Source organism: Pinus tabuliformis, chromosome 3_2 (genome assembly GCF_031772625.1).
Source record: "Pinus tabuliformis cultivar Carrire ecotype Pingquan chromosome 3_2, CPIR1, whole genome shotgun sequence".
NCBI classification, from domain to species: Eukaryota; Viridiplantae; Streptophyta; class Pinopsida; order Pinales; family Pinaceae; genus Pinus; species Pinus tabuliformis.
This window is the reverse complement of record NC_142302.1, coordinates 380,636,958-380,653,527: the sequence shown is the minus strand read 5'-3', so window position 1 is coordinate 380,653,527 and position 16,570 is coordinate 380,636,958. Positions and strand designations below refer to the sequence as shown.

General features: G+C 39.2%; 1 protein-coding gene across 4 annotated transcripts in view; it reads right to left on the bottom strand.

Annotated features, from left to right (window-relative positions):
• Positions 1-16,570, bottom strand: part of LOC149181007 (putative 3,4-dihydroxy-2-butanone kinase) — a 335,118-nt gene that overhangs the window by 258,154 nt on the left and 60,394 nt on the right. For all 4 annotated transcript variants that reach the window (XM_089416405.1, XM_089416407.1, XM_089416404.1 and 1 more), the window contains one exon: positions 12,870-12,925. In XM_089416405.1, coding sequence (XP_089272531.1) covers positions 12,870-12,925 — 56 coding nt within the window. The remainder of the gene's footprint in view (positions 1-12,869; positions 12,926-16,570) is intronic.

Genomic DNA, 16,570 nt, shown 5'->3' with positions numbered 1-16,570 from the left:
CGATATTACTTCTTGTAATGGTTAAACTTGGCTTACAAGTACAACTTGTTACTTTGGTGATCAATGATGATAAATGTTATTGAATTGAATGTTATTTTAATTTATTATTTTACTAAGGTTGATGACGATTATAATTTCTAGATGATTGATGTGATATGGTTCAATGATCAATTTATGTTTTTTTATGTTTTTTATGTCTATTTCATCATTCTACATGTTTTTGTTGACATATATGTATCAAAAATTAAAAAATATAAAAAATATATATATTTTTAAAAAATCGCTCCGGGATTCGCTCCCAAACCGGGAGCTTCTGAAAATGGTCGCTCCCGCTCCCGCTTCCGCTCCCAAGTAACACTGCCTGGGACACATGTGTTCTTCAAAAGCGAGCGTGCCAGGATGATTTGGGAGGCGCACTACAGTTGGGTCATTGGACATTTCGGAGTAGAGAAAACAGTGGCGGTATTGCAGAAGTGTTTTTATAAGCCGAAACTTCGTCAAAATGTTGGGAAGTACATTAGATCCTGCACCACATGCGCCATTTCCAAACCAACCATCAAGAAGCAAGGCTTATATACTCCTTTATCTACTCCTAGTCGACCTTGGGAATCTATCTCCATGGAGTACATGTTGGGCTTTCCTTCTACTAAGCACAGCAATGACTGCGTTTTCATGGTCGTCGAGTCGTCGGCAGATTCTCTAAGATGGCCATCATGGCGCCCTGCAAGAAGAGTATCACAGCAGAGGCCACCGCTAAGCTCTTCTTTGAGCGAGTGTGGATACACTTTGGGATCCCACAGTCCCCTGTCTCAGATCGGGACAACAGATTCTGGAGTGCATTTTAGTCAAGTCTCTAGTTGATGTTGGACACAAAACTTACTAAGTCCATGGATTTCCATCCCCAAACTGATGGCCAAACAGAGGTTGTCAACAGGATGATCGTACACATTCTAAGCATGTACAACTCGAAGCATCCACGCACATGTGATGAAAGTCTCCCCTATGTCCAACACAGCTACAACAAAGCACTCCACAGCTCAACGGGCAACAACTCCTTTCAAGTAGGGTTGGTATTTCAGCCATTATGTCCCATTGATGTGGCCATACCATTTGCAGCCACTCAGGCAGATTCGGCTCACATCTAATCTGAAGCTGACCAGGCTAACAGCTCATTGAGCGCATTCAACATATCCGCTAGCAGGTCCATGATATATTGGATAGAGCCAATGCTAAATACAAGCAACATCATGATCAGCATAGAGTGTCGCACAAGTTCCAGATGGGCGACAAAGTTTGCCTACATTTGCAGAAGGAGCGCTTCGCTGGACCCCACTGCAAGCTTCGCCCGCTCCGATATCGGCCATACATCATCACCAAGGCTGTCGGTGACAATGCCTTCGAGCTCAGCATCCCACCGTTCCTTAGTCTACACCTAGTGTTGAATGTAGACCGCCTTCGGCCATACATTCCACCACACCATTGTTGGACACATCTGACATTGTAGAACAACTCACACCCACAGAGCTCAACCCGAACTGCATGGAACAAGCCACAATTTATCAGCTCATGGACACGCAAGTCAAGAACATTCGCCAACAGAGATAAGCTGCCATCACCCAAGCTAGTTTATTTCCATTCTATTTGTAAGCATATTTCAGTATTTGATATCAATGAAATGAAGTGTTATTTTTGTTGCATCTTTGTATTTATGGTTATATATGTAATCTATTGCGTTCCTCTTTAAGTCTGGATCAAATCTTGGTCACATTTAAGAGACAACTATCCTACTCCTTATATGATACAATTCTCGGATAATTTAAAGTGTTTAAAACCAAAAATTAAGTCATGGAGCAAAATCTTTAAGGTAAAGGAAGCTCGTCTTACCGAAATCAAAACCAAAATAGTTGACATTTTTAATTCCAATGTTTTAGGAGTTTTTTCACAGGAATCCCTTGATTCTCTTCATTCCTTAGAAGCTTCTAAGAGGGATATATTAGCTTGCGAAGACACATTGTGGCATCAAAAAGGTCGGGCCACTTGGCTGGAGGTGGGTGACAATAATACCGAGTTTTTTCATCATTTTGCAAACGCTCGGAAAGTCAACAATACTATTTGGGAGATCAAGGATGAAGGAGGGAATTGTATAAAATATTTCAACAATAAAGATTCTGTGGGGGTCAATTACTTCAAATCATTGCTTTCGGAACCCTTGGGTTTACCCATCCTTGAAACTTTGGAGGTGTTAAACTCTTTCCCTCACGCTTTTAATCATGAGTTGAATGAGGAGATGGTTGCTAAAAATTGTGAACTTGAAATCTTGGGTGCATTGTCCTCTATGGAGATGTTATGAACATAACTATGTATAAATTTGAGCACAAACAACTTTGCAGATGATTTCAATATGGGTCTTTATGAATTATTAATAGACGACATTCTTAAGGCAATCATGGTAACCCAAAATAATGCTTGTATGCATGGCGCCCTTAATTCTACCTTTAACTATTTAATTCCGAAAAGCAAGATGCTTCTTCACTCAGTGATTTCAAGGCCATATCTTGTTGCAATGTTATTTACAAATTGATCACTAAGATCATCTCTTTGAGACTGAAGCCCATATTGAGTGCCTATATCTCAGAGGAGCAGTTCGGTTTTCTCCAAAATCAACAAATCCATGATGTAGTGGCCTTGGCTCAAGAGTCCTTACAATCCATCAACTCAAAGCACACTCTTACGATAACACTAAAGATTGATTTATCAAAGGCCTATGATTGTGTTAGCTGGTCTTTCATTAGGTTGTGCTTAATTGTAATGCCCCAAACTAGGAAAAACAGTGATATGCAAAGCAAACAATAAAAACAACACCATAAAATTGAAACATTTAGTGCACACCCATAAAAAGTCCAAAAATAACCATCAGCTGAGCCATTTTAATATGATCTGGGAGCAAAGTACAATAATGTGGAAGAGGTGCACCTGGGCTTGCCTTAATGGCAATCGTGACCAAGCCCAAGTGGTAATATGTCAAGCCTAGATGGCAGAAATAGCGGCTGCAATGAATCCCTGCGCTGCCCTTGTGAAACTGTGTTGTCTGCTGCAAAGATGTTGCTACAAACCCCACCTCCTGTGTTGAGATAATTCTACCAAATTAGCCCCACACTCCTCAAGCAAAACCCATCAAAACCCAGAAAGGGCTTGGCCTAGTTTTGACCCCGGAAATTCGGCCTCCCAAGAGCCACATCCTCCTCCAATTGCCGAAATGTACGACCTACCTCTAACTCCAGAATAAGCCCTCCAAAACACACCAAAATGGCTGAGATAATCTTCCCTGGACTTCGCCTTATCGCTCCCGACAAATACTCGTTCCACAACTGACCCACGAATTCCCACGTGTGCCCCATGACAAGCTCCTGTTGTGGCCCTCAGTGTTGTCAATCACGCTGCTCGCAAACAACAATCTCCAGCTCCCAAAATCCTCCCAAAGTCTAGTGTTCCCCTGTACTTCCTTCACCAAAATTCCTCTAGCAATTGCTCCTCGGAAGGCCCCTGAAATAGCTACTGCGTGTTCCACTACTGTGTCCTCCTGGAGTACGCACTGGCTAAATGATAGCTAAGTTGAGTGCTCTGAATATCCACCCGCAATCTCCCAGAATGATAGAAAGAAACCTCACTAGGTTGGCACTCATGGTCTACCGAAGAAAGGGTGAGTCTCCGCTTGGAGAGCTAGTGCTAAACAGCAAGGGACCTGACTAAGCAGCTCAAGCAACTAAGGTTGAGTTCAATATGTCATAAAGATCCCAAATGAGATTGGGCCTCCTCTATTTATAACTCGTGGGCCTCTTTTCCCACGTGGGCCCCATCCAACTAGCAATTCGACCCTCTCTCTCTAGCCATTCGAACTTCCCTCTAAATTGGTGTATATTTCCTCATTTAGGTGGCCCCCACGCCTGCCCAACAAGACATTTCGGCCCCCATTTTCCCTCATGGGTCTCTCTCCAAAATTCACATGGGTCCCCATGCTTCCAAAACTATCAAAATTGTAGAATAGATAAATATGTAACAATTTAATTTAGGAAGGGACATTACATTAATTCAAATGGGTATGAAAGTAAGGACGATAAATTGGATCCTAGCTTTTTTCTCCACTGTAAACTTTGCAATTCTAATTAATGGTTGTCTTTTACAATTCTTTAAGGCCACCATGGGCCTTAGACAGGGATGCCCACTATCCTCGTTATTATTCCTTTTAGTGGCGGAAGTATTGAGCATAGTGATTAAGAAAGCCATTGCTTCGAGTGAGATAAAAGGTTTCAATGTATCTGACTAGTGTTATATTTCACATTTGTTGTTCGTAGATGACATTCTCATCTTCCTAGATGGTTTAATAATCTACAATGTTGCATTGAAAAAATTTCTCGATTCTTTTGAGATTGTCATAGGCATGAAAATTAATTTGGAAAAATCCACCTTATCATTTTGTAATATTCCGAATGCAGTTAGGAATTTTCTTGTACAGACATATCCCTTTCAAATCAAAGATGTGCAAGAAGGCTTAAAATATCTACGATTTTACATTAAACAAAATGCATACAGAAAAGGTGATTGGATTTGGATTATCAAAAAAGTGGATGCTAGAATTCATGTCTAGACCAATTATTTTATTTCGCATGGAGAATAGTTGGTACTTATTTAATTAGTCCTAGAGGGTATTCCAATTTATTGGACCTCGATCGCTACCATTCCAAAGGGAATACTAAACAAGATCATAAGCAAGTTATAAATTTCTATGGTTTTGAAGAAGAAATTCAGATGGTATCCCCTTAGTCAACTCGAAGTCTATTGCAAGGACAAAAATGCTTGGAGGTTGGGGACTCAAAAACAAACTTTTTTAGTCAAGCTCTAGCTGCAAAAAGCTTGTGGAGGCTACTAAATAGTAGTGCCTTTTCGTAAAAACGATGAAGGACAAATATTTTGGGGGTAAAACTAAAATTGAATGCATAAGATGTCCAAGGAAATCGATGCCAAATTCATCAATAGTCTGGAAGGCCCTAGCAAATGCTTTTCCTATCATAGGAAATTGGGTCTCTTGGAAGGTGGGAGCTGCCAAACGTATTAGGATTGGTTTGAACCCTTAGGTTGGCGCAGGGGGAAATTTCAGATTATTAGAAAACACTATTTCATCTTTGCATGCTGTAGGTGTTAACACCCTTGCCGATGCCAACGCTCAAAATCATTAGGAATGGGGCACCAAGGCCTAGAAAACTGTACAAGGCTTGAGACTGTCTGGCATTGAAACAGAGGAATGGTCCAACTATGTGGGCAATCTTGTCACAACAATGATCATATTGTCCAACAACGATGAGGACCATCTTATTTAGTCAAGAAATCCCCAATCGAGTTCATATAACGCAAAGTTAGGATATCAAGCTTTAATGGAAGATCATCCAAGAATAGAGCCTATTCCGTGGTGTAAGTACCTTTAGAAACACAAAGGACCTTTCAAGTGCAAGTTAGTGCTATGGTTGGCCTTATCAAATAAACTGCTCACATGGGATAATTGTATTAAGAGAGGTTGGATTCGACCTAGTCGTTGCCCCTCTGCAAATAAGATGAAAAATGCATATTACACTTGTTCATTTCTTGTCCTTACTTCCAGCAGGTCTAGTCATTGGCTAAGTCCTCCTTCAATCCCTTAGTGACTTTTTGGAACAAAGAGACTCTAGACAAGTGTGTCTTGGAACGGGTAAATGACTCAAAAGCTTTACATTATCCGGTATTTCCTACATCTCTTATTCACTCAATTTGGTGAGCCATGTTACCCACCAAAATGGGTAACCCTATAGGACAAAACTTTTCATCTATTCTCTACATCCAGTTGGCCAGCCATGCAACCTCTGACAGCCACCACTAGTTGATAATGTGCTATTATATCTCTGCCACCTGCATTAGTCATATACTTCTCAGCCATCCGGCATCAGCACATGCCCGAAGGTGGGCTTCCAATCAAAAGGTATTGTATTCATTTTGCAATCAGGTGTTTATGCTTGTTTGTATTTGGGCATTTGATATGGACAATGGGGTGAACTGGAAGAAGGGTTTCGACCATGATCTTGTTCTCTCACCTTAAATGGGGGGGTTAATCTTCGATCCTAGTCCAGTGGGGTGTCCCCTAATGGCCCAACGAGTATAGGAAGGGCACTACTTGGGAAACCTCGATTGAGATAGCGTGGATCCATCTATCCCTATTCCATACTTACCACTTTCCATCATACATTACAAGCCCTTATCTCATGTCCATTCCTTGGGTTCAACTGACCATTTGTTCTCTGCGATTTGGCACCCATACATCCTCATACCTAGGTAGAACTCGGAACTTTTCCCTGGGAGGTTGATGTTGCTAAAAGAAAAGAAAAAGCATATCATGGCCACGAAATAAAATAAAATGAATATCGACATGCAAAATATGGCCAGCACATACACATTAGCGTGTCGACAAAGCCTAGCATGACCTCTACCTCACTCATTATCGCCATCACCCAATCACTGAGCACATGTTGCTTAGTTTCATTATAAAAGGAAACCTTGCATGTCCCAACCTTGATGAGCAATGAAATGACTCATCCTTAATGGGTAATCCAACTTTTATGCATCATTCAAACCAGGTTCTAACCCTTTGAGTCGTGTTACCCGCCACCTATGGGTGACACCCATAGTGTTAAAATTTGCAACTCAGGGAGAATTTATCCGAGAAGAAATAATATCTTTCAGTTCTATTTGAAACACCAATTATAAAATTTAATTTCTGACAATTCTAATATGACTTTCCAAAAATAGTAAGTCACATCTCAATTTGGAAGTGACTTTCCCAAAATAGAAAGTCATGTCTAAATAATCAAGGATGATCTCGACATATGGGATCCACTTTAAAATAAAATCAATCATGATTATACAAGTCAAGAATTAATATTTTTATCCTTACTAGTATTATTATTATTATGATACTATTTTTATAAAATAGTCTAAAGTCATTCACCTTTAAATAATTAATAAAAACGAATTCTCTCATGGAATAAGTAAATTAAATTGAGAATCTCTTACTTGGAAATTCGAACCTCTCTCTTGGAACAAAATAGTCACTCCACACTTATGAGAATGTAACTCTCTCTCACTAATTCAAAGTATGGCAAAAATGTAACTCTTCCTCATTAAATGTGCCTGTTACACCCTGATTCAATTCGATTTGTAACTCTCACCAAATATTCTCTGTTAGTTTTTGGTAGCATCGGATGTGCTCTAGCCATGAAAATTGGGGGAGAGGCTAAGGCACATGAGTTCTAAAGAACCCAGAAATCATTTGGTGAAACTTCACCCGAATTGTATTTTATTTAAATAATTAAAATTTTTAATGGGGTTCCTAAGTCAAAACTTAGGAAAATTAAAGTAATAATGGGTATTGATCAAAATATGGGTGAGAATGTTCTAGAAAGGGGATCAAGTCAAGTTTTAATCTTAGACGTTGATTAGAGACTTAATCTCGATCATTGAAGTCTCAACAAGAAAAGTATAAGGAGGTTTGGGGTTCATTTAGAAACACACACGGAGAGAACGAAATGATCTAGAGTTCAATTTCTAGGGCTAGGAAGCTGAGAATTCGGACTGAGTGATCATTCTACAGAAGAGGGGCAGGGATAGTTCGAGAATACTGGGCAGAGAGGCGAAGAGCCACTAGTGGACGCAGCACAGCATCTAGAGGGACTGACGTTGGCCCAGTCTGGGCCCATGCAGTCTTGACGTAGAGCTCGAAGGGCCAGCGCAGAAGTGAGGTTGCCCTCACGCAGAAATCTGGAAACTGTCAGAACAATCGATAGAGGTTGACGCAGAAGCTCCAGGAGGCAGAAGAGACAGCATAGGGCTGACGCAAGGCCTACGCAGGGCCAATGCAAAGATAGTTGGGGTTAGCCAGTTCTGATGTCGAATCAGCTGAAATCTGCAGGGTGAAGTGAGGTAATCTCACTCAGTTTTCCGCCATTATATTTTTCTCTGTCACTGGATTATCAAGAGGGCACCCAACATTGTATTCAGAACTACTGTTTAATAATATAAAACCCTCAAAGATGTTGCACCGATTTTCCCGTATTAGGTTTTTCTGGGGACTATTTTCTCCAAAGATAACTGTGTCCTATGTATCTTGTTCTTTGTTCAATTTTTTGTTTCATGTAATCAAATTCAAAGTAGTGTAGGCTGCAGAAGTAATTTACTTCAGTATTCAGAAAATAACTTGATAATGTATATTAAAATCAAGTAGGAGAAGTAAATTCAGTTTTTGCTGCAGTAGGGGTTCCTTGAGGATAGGAATTGTCACATGGTTTCATAGCATTGATTTTGAAGCAGGAAGAGCAGATCTAGCGCTGAGCAAAGAGGCCAATAGTTGCATTTGACAGCAATTCGAATCCCTTTGAAGGGATTGCGTAGTCCTTGCCGGGAAGTAGAGATTCCGAGGAAATCTCTCTCTAAGAGAGTCGACAGAGAGGTACGATTCCGATTCGTGAGTTTGCAGAGGCAGAGGGAGTGACGCAGAGCCTCAACACAGTGCTTGAAGGGCGCAGTTTCTGTCGAGGCAGAAATCTGTCAGAAAAGAGCAAAGACACATAGAAGGGGAATTTTCTCCTCATAGGACTTTTCTCGCCAAATGTCTAAATTCTACACATGTCGAACAGCAAATCAATGACGAGCAATGACTAGAGGAGTCAATTCGACAGTTTGGGTGAGATGGCATCACATGGGCTCAGAGATCAGGACAGGTTGGAAGGAGCTTCCAACTATGTCATATGGAAGACCAAAATCTTAGTTGTTCTGGAGGAGTACGATCTCGAAGCTTATGTCAAGAGTGTTGTGGTTGTTCCTGCGGACAATGATCAGAAGAAGTACAAGGCCGAGCAGGGAAAGGCGAAGAGGTTCATACTCGATGGAGTTCGAGATCATGTGGTCTCACACTTGCAGGGCAAAGATACAGCCCGAGAGATGTGGGAAGCTTTGTCTTCACTTTAAGAAGGTTCTTCCAAATAGCAGAAGATGTACTTAGAACAAAAGTTGCAGCAGACATCTTGTCACTACTTTCTGAAGAAACGAGGTCTAGCGTCCAAGTTTCAAGCAATTATTGTGAGGACTCCTTGAAGTTTAGTTGAGGATTTTGAAGGGCCCTCTTCTCATTGTAATATTAATAAATGATCTAATTTGCTTGTGGGAGCTTGGGATTTCTCCCATGGTATCCTATATCCCAATTTAGAGGGAGGCTTCTCTTGGGTGGATTGACATTTGCATGGTTTAAACTTTCATACTTCATTCACTTAACATGCATGCTTTAATTGGGAATTAACACAACCTCACTATCACATTTCATTTTAAGTTAAAAGTTTGTTACAATTTCACTTGAGCTTTGCATTTTCTATCTCATTGTTGCTTGGAGCTACAAGCTTACACTTTACTTCGGGCAATTCATCCTTCACATGCGAGCATTTTATATTCTTAACAAACTTTGATTCGTTACCATTTACTTGCGTAAATTGTTTCATGAGCACATGAATACATGCTTCATTTTTATGCTACATTGTTATCTTGAATATTGGAGCAACTTATTGTCATTGTCTATTTGAAACAAATTTTACTTTCAAGCAAATTACTTGTATCATTTTAATTCATTGATGAGACACATACAACACTTGTAAGCTAATTTTATTCCTCCAATCGAAGTTATAATTGCAACTTATGTTGAACACCATTTCATTTCCAAGCATTGCAAATCAATCTCTTTGAAGCATTTGCATGTAGCATTATTTTAATTTGGGGAATTAACACAATTTTCATTTCATCTAGACATTTTAGTATAGGAAGGCCCCAAGCCTCATTAAAATTTTACCTCCAACATAAGTTGGTTGAAGTAGACATCTTAAGGATTCTCTACTCCTCTATTGACTCTTCACTGTGAGATCCATATCTTTGGGCGAGGGTAAGTCTGAGGATTGAAGAGTTAAATTGTAATCTTGTTGTAGAAATAATTAATAAAATTAACCAAGAGCACTTTTCATTACATTTACTTTACTTGTCTCTTGATGGTTTGAGTTTTCATATGCAAAGTCTATTCCAAAAGCAAATATTCTAATCCTTTCAAACAAGTGCTTTTTTTTCATGCTTCAAGTCTAATTGCATATTGATGTCTTAGTTTAGCACTTCCTTTCTTTTACGTTTCCAAGTTAATTACTAATTTTTGGGTTTTGGCAAGCTATGTTTCACATGTTTTGATTTATAAAGAGTATTATCTCAAAACCATTTTGTATCTTACATATCTTGTGCTAACAATTTTTGTTTACATTTTAGGGTTACTTTGCTTTCTCTTTTGAGAGCATTGCATTTTACTTTGAGCAAATATATCTTTAAATTGTTGAGCAAATTCCTTATAAGGCACTGGTTTTATGGTTTTTTTCATATTAATGATTGGCATTGTCAATTGTTATTTCAAGTTGCTCACTTCATATTTGCTCATAAAACCTTAAAAGTAATCCATTTTCACTATAACACTCTTCTAGAAACTCACATATTTTAACTTAACTTTTCATTAGGGACCACTGCCCTTAGCTAACCTAGGAGATAACTCAAATGGAGAGAGTCGGGTTTAGTGTGACAGCCTCTTCTCTGAGTTCCCTGCCACCAACCACACCTTGTGGGGTTGAAGGCTTTTCTCACTAACTTGTAGGTGTAGGCAGCAGGGTCAACACGGTGCTCAGAAAATTAACCCTGGCCTCTCCACCAAATACACAGAATAACCCACGAAGGAATTGGCCAAATGTTGACCTCGGAATTTTGGCCCAAATTCCCCTTAGCTCCTCTACCTACTGGCTTAGTTGGGACCCATGTTTGACCCCTTATATCTGCCCAGAAAATTCTATAAAATTAGGAGTGTGATCCTTGCCCAAAACTCAGAAAAACCAAGAAAGGGTTTCCCTTGGTTCTAACCTTCAAAAATTGACCCTTCACAGCTTGGCTTGGCCCTCCTCCAATTTCGAATTGTATTGCTATGACTGACCCTGTCAATATCTGCTCTCCCAACTCCAGCGATCCTCCTCAAATGGCCCTCCAAGTGATCTCCTACTTCAACTGGCCAACTCCAGCGCTACAATTCCTTCCTCCAACTCCCACGTGAGTCCGTTGATGGTTGTCTACGCAGGCCCAGGTGACTATAAATCGAACTTCTCCAAAGCAGCAACCTCCTGCTCCAAAACTCTCCCGGAAGGTTGATCCTCCACTGTAACTTCAATCCCCAAACTCCCCTCGACAGTCGCTGCCCAGATGAACCCACAAGCAACACCTGCGTGTTCCCCTTCGGTGTCCTCCAGAAACAGGCACTGGCTGAAACAAATGTTGAATGATATGACTTTGAAACTCCACCGCCTCTCCTCCAAGGTAGTACGAATTGCCTTCCTAGGGTGGCACTTGAGGTCCACCGAAGCAAGGGTTGAGATCTCCGCTCGGAGACACTCATGTGCTAAACAGCACAGTAATCCGGCTAAGCAGCTCAAGCAACTAAGGTTGAGTTCAATATGTCAAAAGATAAGATGCTGAAATGAGAGTTGCCTTCCTTATATAGATTTCGTGGAGCACTTTTCCCTCCATTTTCTCTCCATCATGGGTCCCTCACTTAACCATAGATTTCCCCTCCATGCAAATCGAACTAAGGAATGTGTATTCTCCTAGTGTGGGTGGCCCCCACGCACAAATTAACCACATTGAAATAACTTCTACTAAGTCTATCCTCCTAATAAAATCGAATGGGCCCCATCACCTCCAAAATTGGCCTCAAAATGTAGAAATTAATCCAGTTCCAAAATAATTTAAGAAGGGACATTACACCCCACCCCTAGATCTTTGATCTAAAGTGCCAAGGCACTATTGGGTGACCAATTTCAAGGGGCATTGCTTGTTGTTTCTTGTGTTTTCTGCAAATTTTGCAGTTTCCAGTCATAAGACAAGAAGTAATTTAACAAAGGAACCCCTCTAACCAAAGGTTTAAGCAAAAGGATAATCATATATTTGGTTAGTATATTATTTGTACACTCATTTGAGCTATTTGCATCAATTTTGAGAAAATCACGATCGGGATTAAATCGGCGAGGGTTTGAAATCGGAAAAAACCGTTAAAATCATGATTAAATCGCGAATCACTGATTTAATCAGCCGATTTAATCGTTTCAGCAAAAAAATCTTGATTTTTGCAACACTGATTTACATGTCATACATTTTTACTTTCAAGTGTTATAGGACCATATAGGAAGGCACTAATCATTAAGATTGGGTAAAGTCATCATAAGGAAATCCTCCCATAGCCTTTTAGGAGGGATTTGGACTTAAAAAGTGGGCACTTGGGCCAAGGTGACAGTGAGCCCACATCCTGTGCGCCGATCATAGCAGGTTGCAAGGACCTTGGCAACCTTGCTAATCTGATTGGTAACAATGCCCAAGACAATAAAGAGTCCATGGACATGTGCTTGATTAACATGTATAGTTATTGCTTCTTGGAATTTTTATAATGATTCATGGCAATGCTAAGAAAGAAATGATCCATATTCTTTAACTCTATGAAAAAGTGTTGTTAACAAGTAGAAATGTACATATATGCAAATATGTCTGAGTAACATGTGTACATATATCACAAACAATAGCCTTCAAAGCACCACCTTAGCATTTGTATATACTGTATAGCATCCTTATAATACTTTTGCAATGCAGAAATATATTATTTTTCTTGTTTATGGAGCATGTCCCTACATATTCTATCTATTGCGTTTATATTTTGTTATACATGCGGCGTAAATGCATACCCATTCACCATTAATGCAACCCGGCTTCCACGTTTAGTTGGAATGTATTGTGGCTCCTGCATGTAAACAACATAAAACTTTTAAGTAAATGACATTCTACTAGAAAGAAATTGAATAGGAGCTAACAAGTAAAGAGAAAAACATTGATGCATTTGTATAAATTATTTTGGCTTTTGAAAAAGGCAAGAGTCAACATAGCACAAGTTCTTTCATGTCATACAGTACAAGAAGACCTAAAAAATTATATTCACTAGCAAAGATCATTTAGACATAAAAGAAAACAAAGTGTCAAGTCTACTAAATTTCGAATGGGATCTAAAATTATACTTTCTCCATATTAAATACCGTCACGTCAGAACCACTCTCAAACATCCTAAAACAATTAGTGGTAATGTTAAAAATTTAAGTAAAAGGATAAGAATGAAAGATAAAGGAGAAAGTCACATTTACTTTAAGAATTTAGTACTACCATTAACTACTAGGGTATGCATCTCAAGACATGATTAATGGGAAACGAAAACAACAGATTTACCCTTGTTTGTTTGATGGAAAATAGTCCCAGTATCCATAGAGCTCAGTCACCCAACTCACTTTAAAAAAATGAGGGTTAAATGACCAAAAATTGGTTATAAGGTAATATTGACAGAGATAGAGTGATAATTAGAAATTATTGCAAGAAATACCTAAATTATCGTGCTAATTTGAAAAGGGAAAATTATCACAATATACTGCTGATATTATCGCCAAGGTTGGTTTTGGCGATATTATAGTGCTAATACCAATAATTAGGCAATCAGTGCAACACTAATTTATACCACTCCTGCTAGGGTTAAGGTCATGGCTCCAAGGAAGAGACTAGGATGACCTTACCCTAAATTATAATAATAAATTACAATAATGTAGAATGACATGTAATAATGGTATAACTATCATTACCCACCACTACCTACAATTTGCTCATTAAGAGACTCAACTACCCACAATATGGGCTGGAAGATGGCCACAAGAGAAGAATATCAATTAATATGTAAACAACAATTTGATACTGAATGTACCAATATATCACTAGCTTTTCCTACCTTGTTCTCCAGGTTTTGGACCACAAACTACACATCATGAGCTATCAGAATTTGTTCAGAGCTATCCAAGAAACTAAACATCAAACCATCAAAGGTATTTAATTGAAAAATGGCAACAGCATTTTGTACAGGAAGATCACAAATCCAAAACTTCTTTGAGATAAATGTTTCTCTTATTATTTATCAAAATAGCCATCATGACCATTGAGAACAAGGACATCATGAATTTCTATGGAAGATAAGAAACACAAGTGTTTAGAACTGTTGAATGGTGTTGTCATTGATGTCAAAGTCAGTCTTTGAACGCTTTTAACATACGTCAGTTCATTGCATTAATTGGAAGTACCAATGGGCATGAAGCCCCAAAGGAGAGGGAAGGTAGCCCCTGCGGTGTGATCAAGATGGCCCACATTTGATGAGATAAATGAATGGGAAAAACAGCGAATTTGCTAGCAAGACCATCACAATCTGATTGTACTTGTCATGCCATTTTTTCTGATTGGTGGCACGCCACGTAGGTCTTCATGGTTGCAAAGATATTCATCTTTGAAGTTTGCAAGTATAGATTTTCTCCAATGCATGGACTAATTCACCCAAAGCCACTAAAACAATAATGACACAATCATTATTCCAAGGCTCCCCATAGAATGTTTGAAATATTATTTTCAAATTAAAAATTATGGTCACATGGTCAGCCCTAAAGCATGGTCATATGGACCATAGCACAGATATCAATATCATAAGGCGTAGCGCTAATGGTGGTTATAGGGATATTATTTTTTTGTGGACCTTGTATATGTTGGCGTAATAGCTAGCATCACATCTGCCCATATGCATCCCCGTCTACTCAACAAAGTATATATACGCATGTCCATGGCTTAAAGATTATCTCATGCAAAAACTAGAAAGAACAAGTTCGAATGAATGGTGTCGAAATCTAATCCTGAGGGTGATCAAAGCTCTATTGAACAAAGTCAAAGCAAGTTGAAAGACAAGTTGATTCTAATGTTTCTTTTTACATCTGAAATGGTCCCAATGAAGTCAAAAATTCTCGTTTCATTTGTGCATCTGACAGAAGTTCTGTTCAGTAGTGTGTGTATGTGTATAGCTCGTGGTACCCTGTGCGATAAAATGTTTCTTGTGATCGATGCCAAGTGATCAGTGCGTAAGCGATGGTCGATCGGGTGGTCTGCATGAGCATTTAATGTGTCAAATTCCATAATCTATGATGGAGTGAGGGTGCGTTCTAGATTTGGCCAAAGCCTGTGTGCTTTAATGGTTCTAAACAAATAGAGTATCGGTAGCAATGTTGATGGCGCTAAAATGCAATGGTTTGAGTCTTATATGTCGAGCGATGGTCTGTGTTTAACATGTGCAATTCAACCTGTGTACCAACATGTGCATGGAGTATTTAACCTGTGCGTGAGTGTATTGTGGATCGAACATGACGCAATGTGATTGTTAGCTCTGAGTGTTGTAAAGACCTGCCCTGTGCATTGATGAGAAGGCGACCTAAAGTGGTAGCGATTGATTGTTGGTGCGATCTGAACAACGCATTGTTTGGTTTGTGAGAAGGCATGGATATCAAGAGCTCAATAGCAATGTCTATTCAATTATGATACAAAGTGCATCAAGATCAATCATGATCTGATCTGTTTTGCATAGGTCTTCTGTAGTGGTTTGATGTCGTATGCAGTAAGCACTGATCCTAGAATGCAGAAGTGCAATTGCATTCACCCCACTGCTGCAACAAACCCAGAAAATACAAGTATAACTGATTGATGAGATGTGTATCTAGAACAAAGTCATGGTTACAATATTCTGCAGGCTCTTGTGGCAAGAAGATTGTTAGTCATTCCTATCATAATGACTGAGTTTGTAGAACACATTGAAACGAAAGACAGTGTCACCAGACAGAGGTTTGCTAGAGGAAGATTACCTTTTGCTTATATGATTGCCGAAAGTATGCTGAGTGGTGAAGTATGCTCTAATCTGATACCCTGATAAAGTCAGAATGTTCTATGCTATGCCGACTATGTTCAATTGTTTGATAAACTGTGAAGATGTTGAGCTACAAAGAGTGTCTTGTGTCTGTTTACTGATGATATGTTGCTAACCCTGATGTTGAAATGTTGAAGTAGTGTTGTCGGAGTTGTTCCTCTGTAACAAGGCATGACATTGTTGGCTCTTAAGATTGTTTGTTGCTTTAACAATTGACAAAAAATGTTGTTGCTATATAATGTCTAAGTTGTCTATTGCTTAACAGTCAATGTATTTGGTTGGAATTGATGAACAGTAATTGTAAACTCATTGCTTGAAGTTGTTGGTATTAGGGATAGCCATTGATATACAATTTTGATGATATTGCAGCAGTACAAAATAGATGGTGCAGGACATTTCTGATGTTGACTGAGCTTGAGATGGGTGAAGTTGTTGCTAAGCATAGAATTGATATTGTTGTTGAGATCAAAAACTGTGTCCTCATAATATGTATTTTCAGCATTTAGGGTTTGTTGTTCCACAGTTTACATTATAGTTTGTTGTCCAGGGTTTACAATGTTGCTATCCAGAGAATGCATTGTTCAGAGCATTTTGTTGTTGTTAGGGCTTATCAGTTTAATG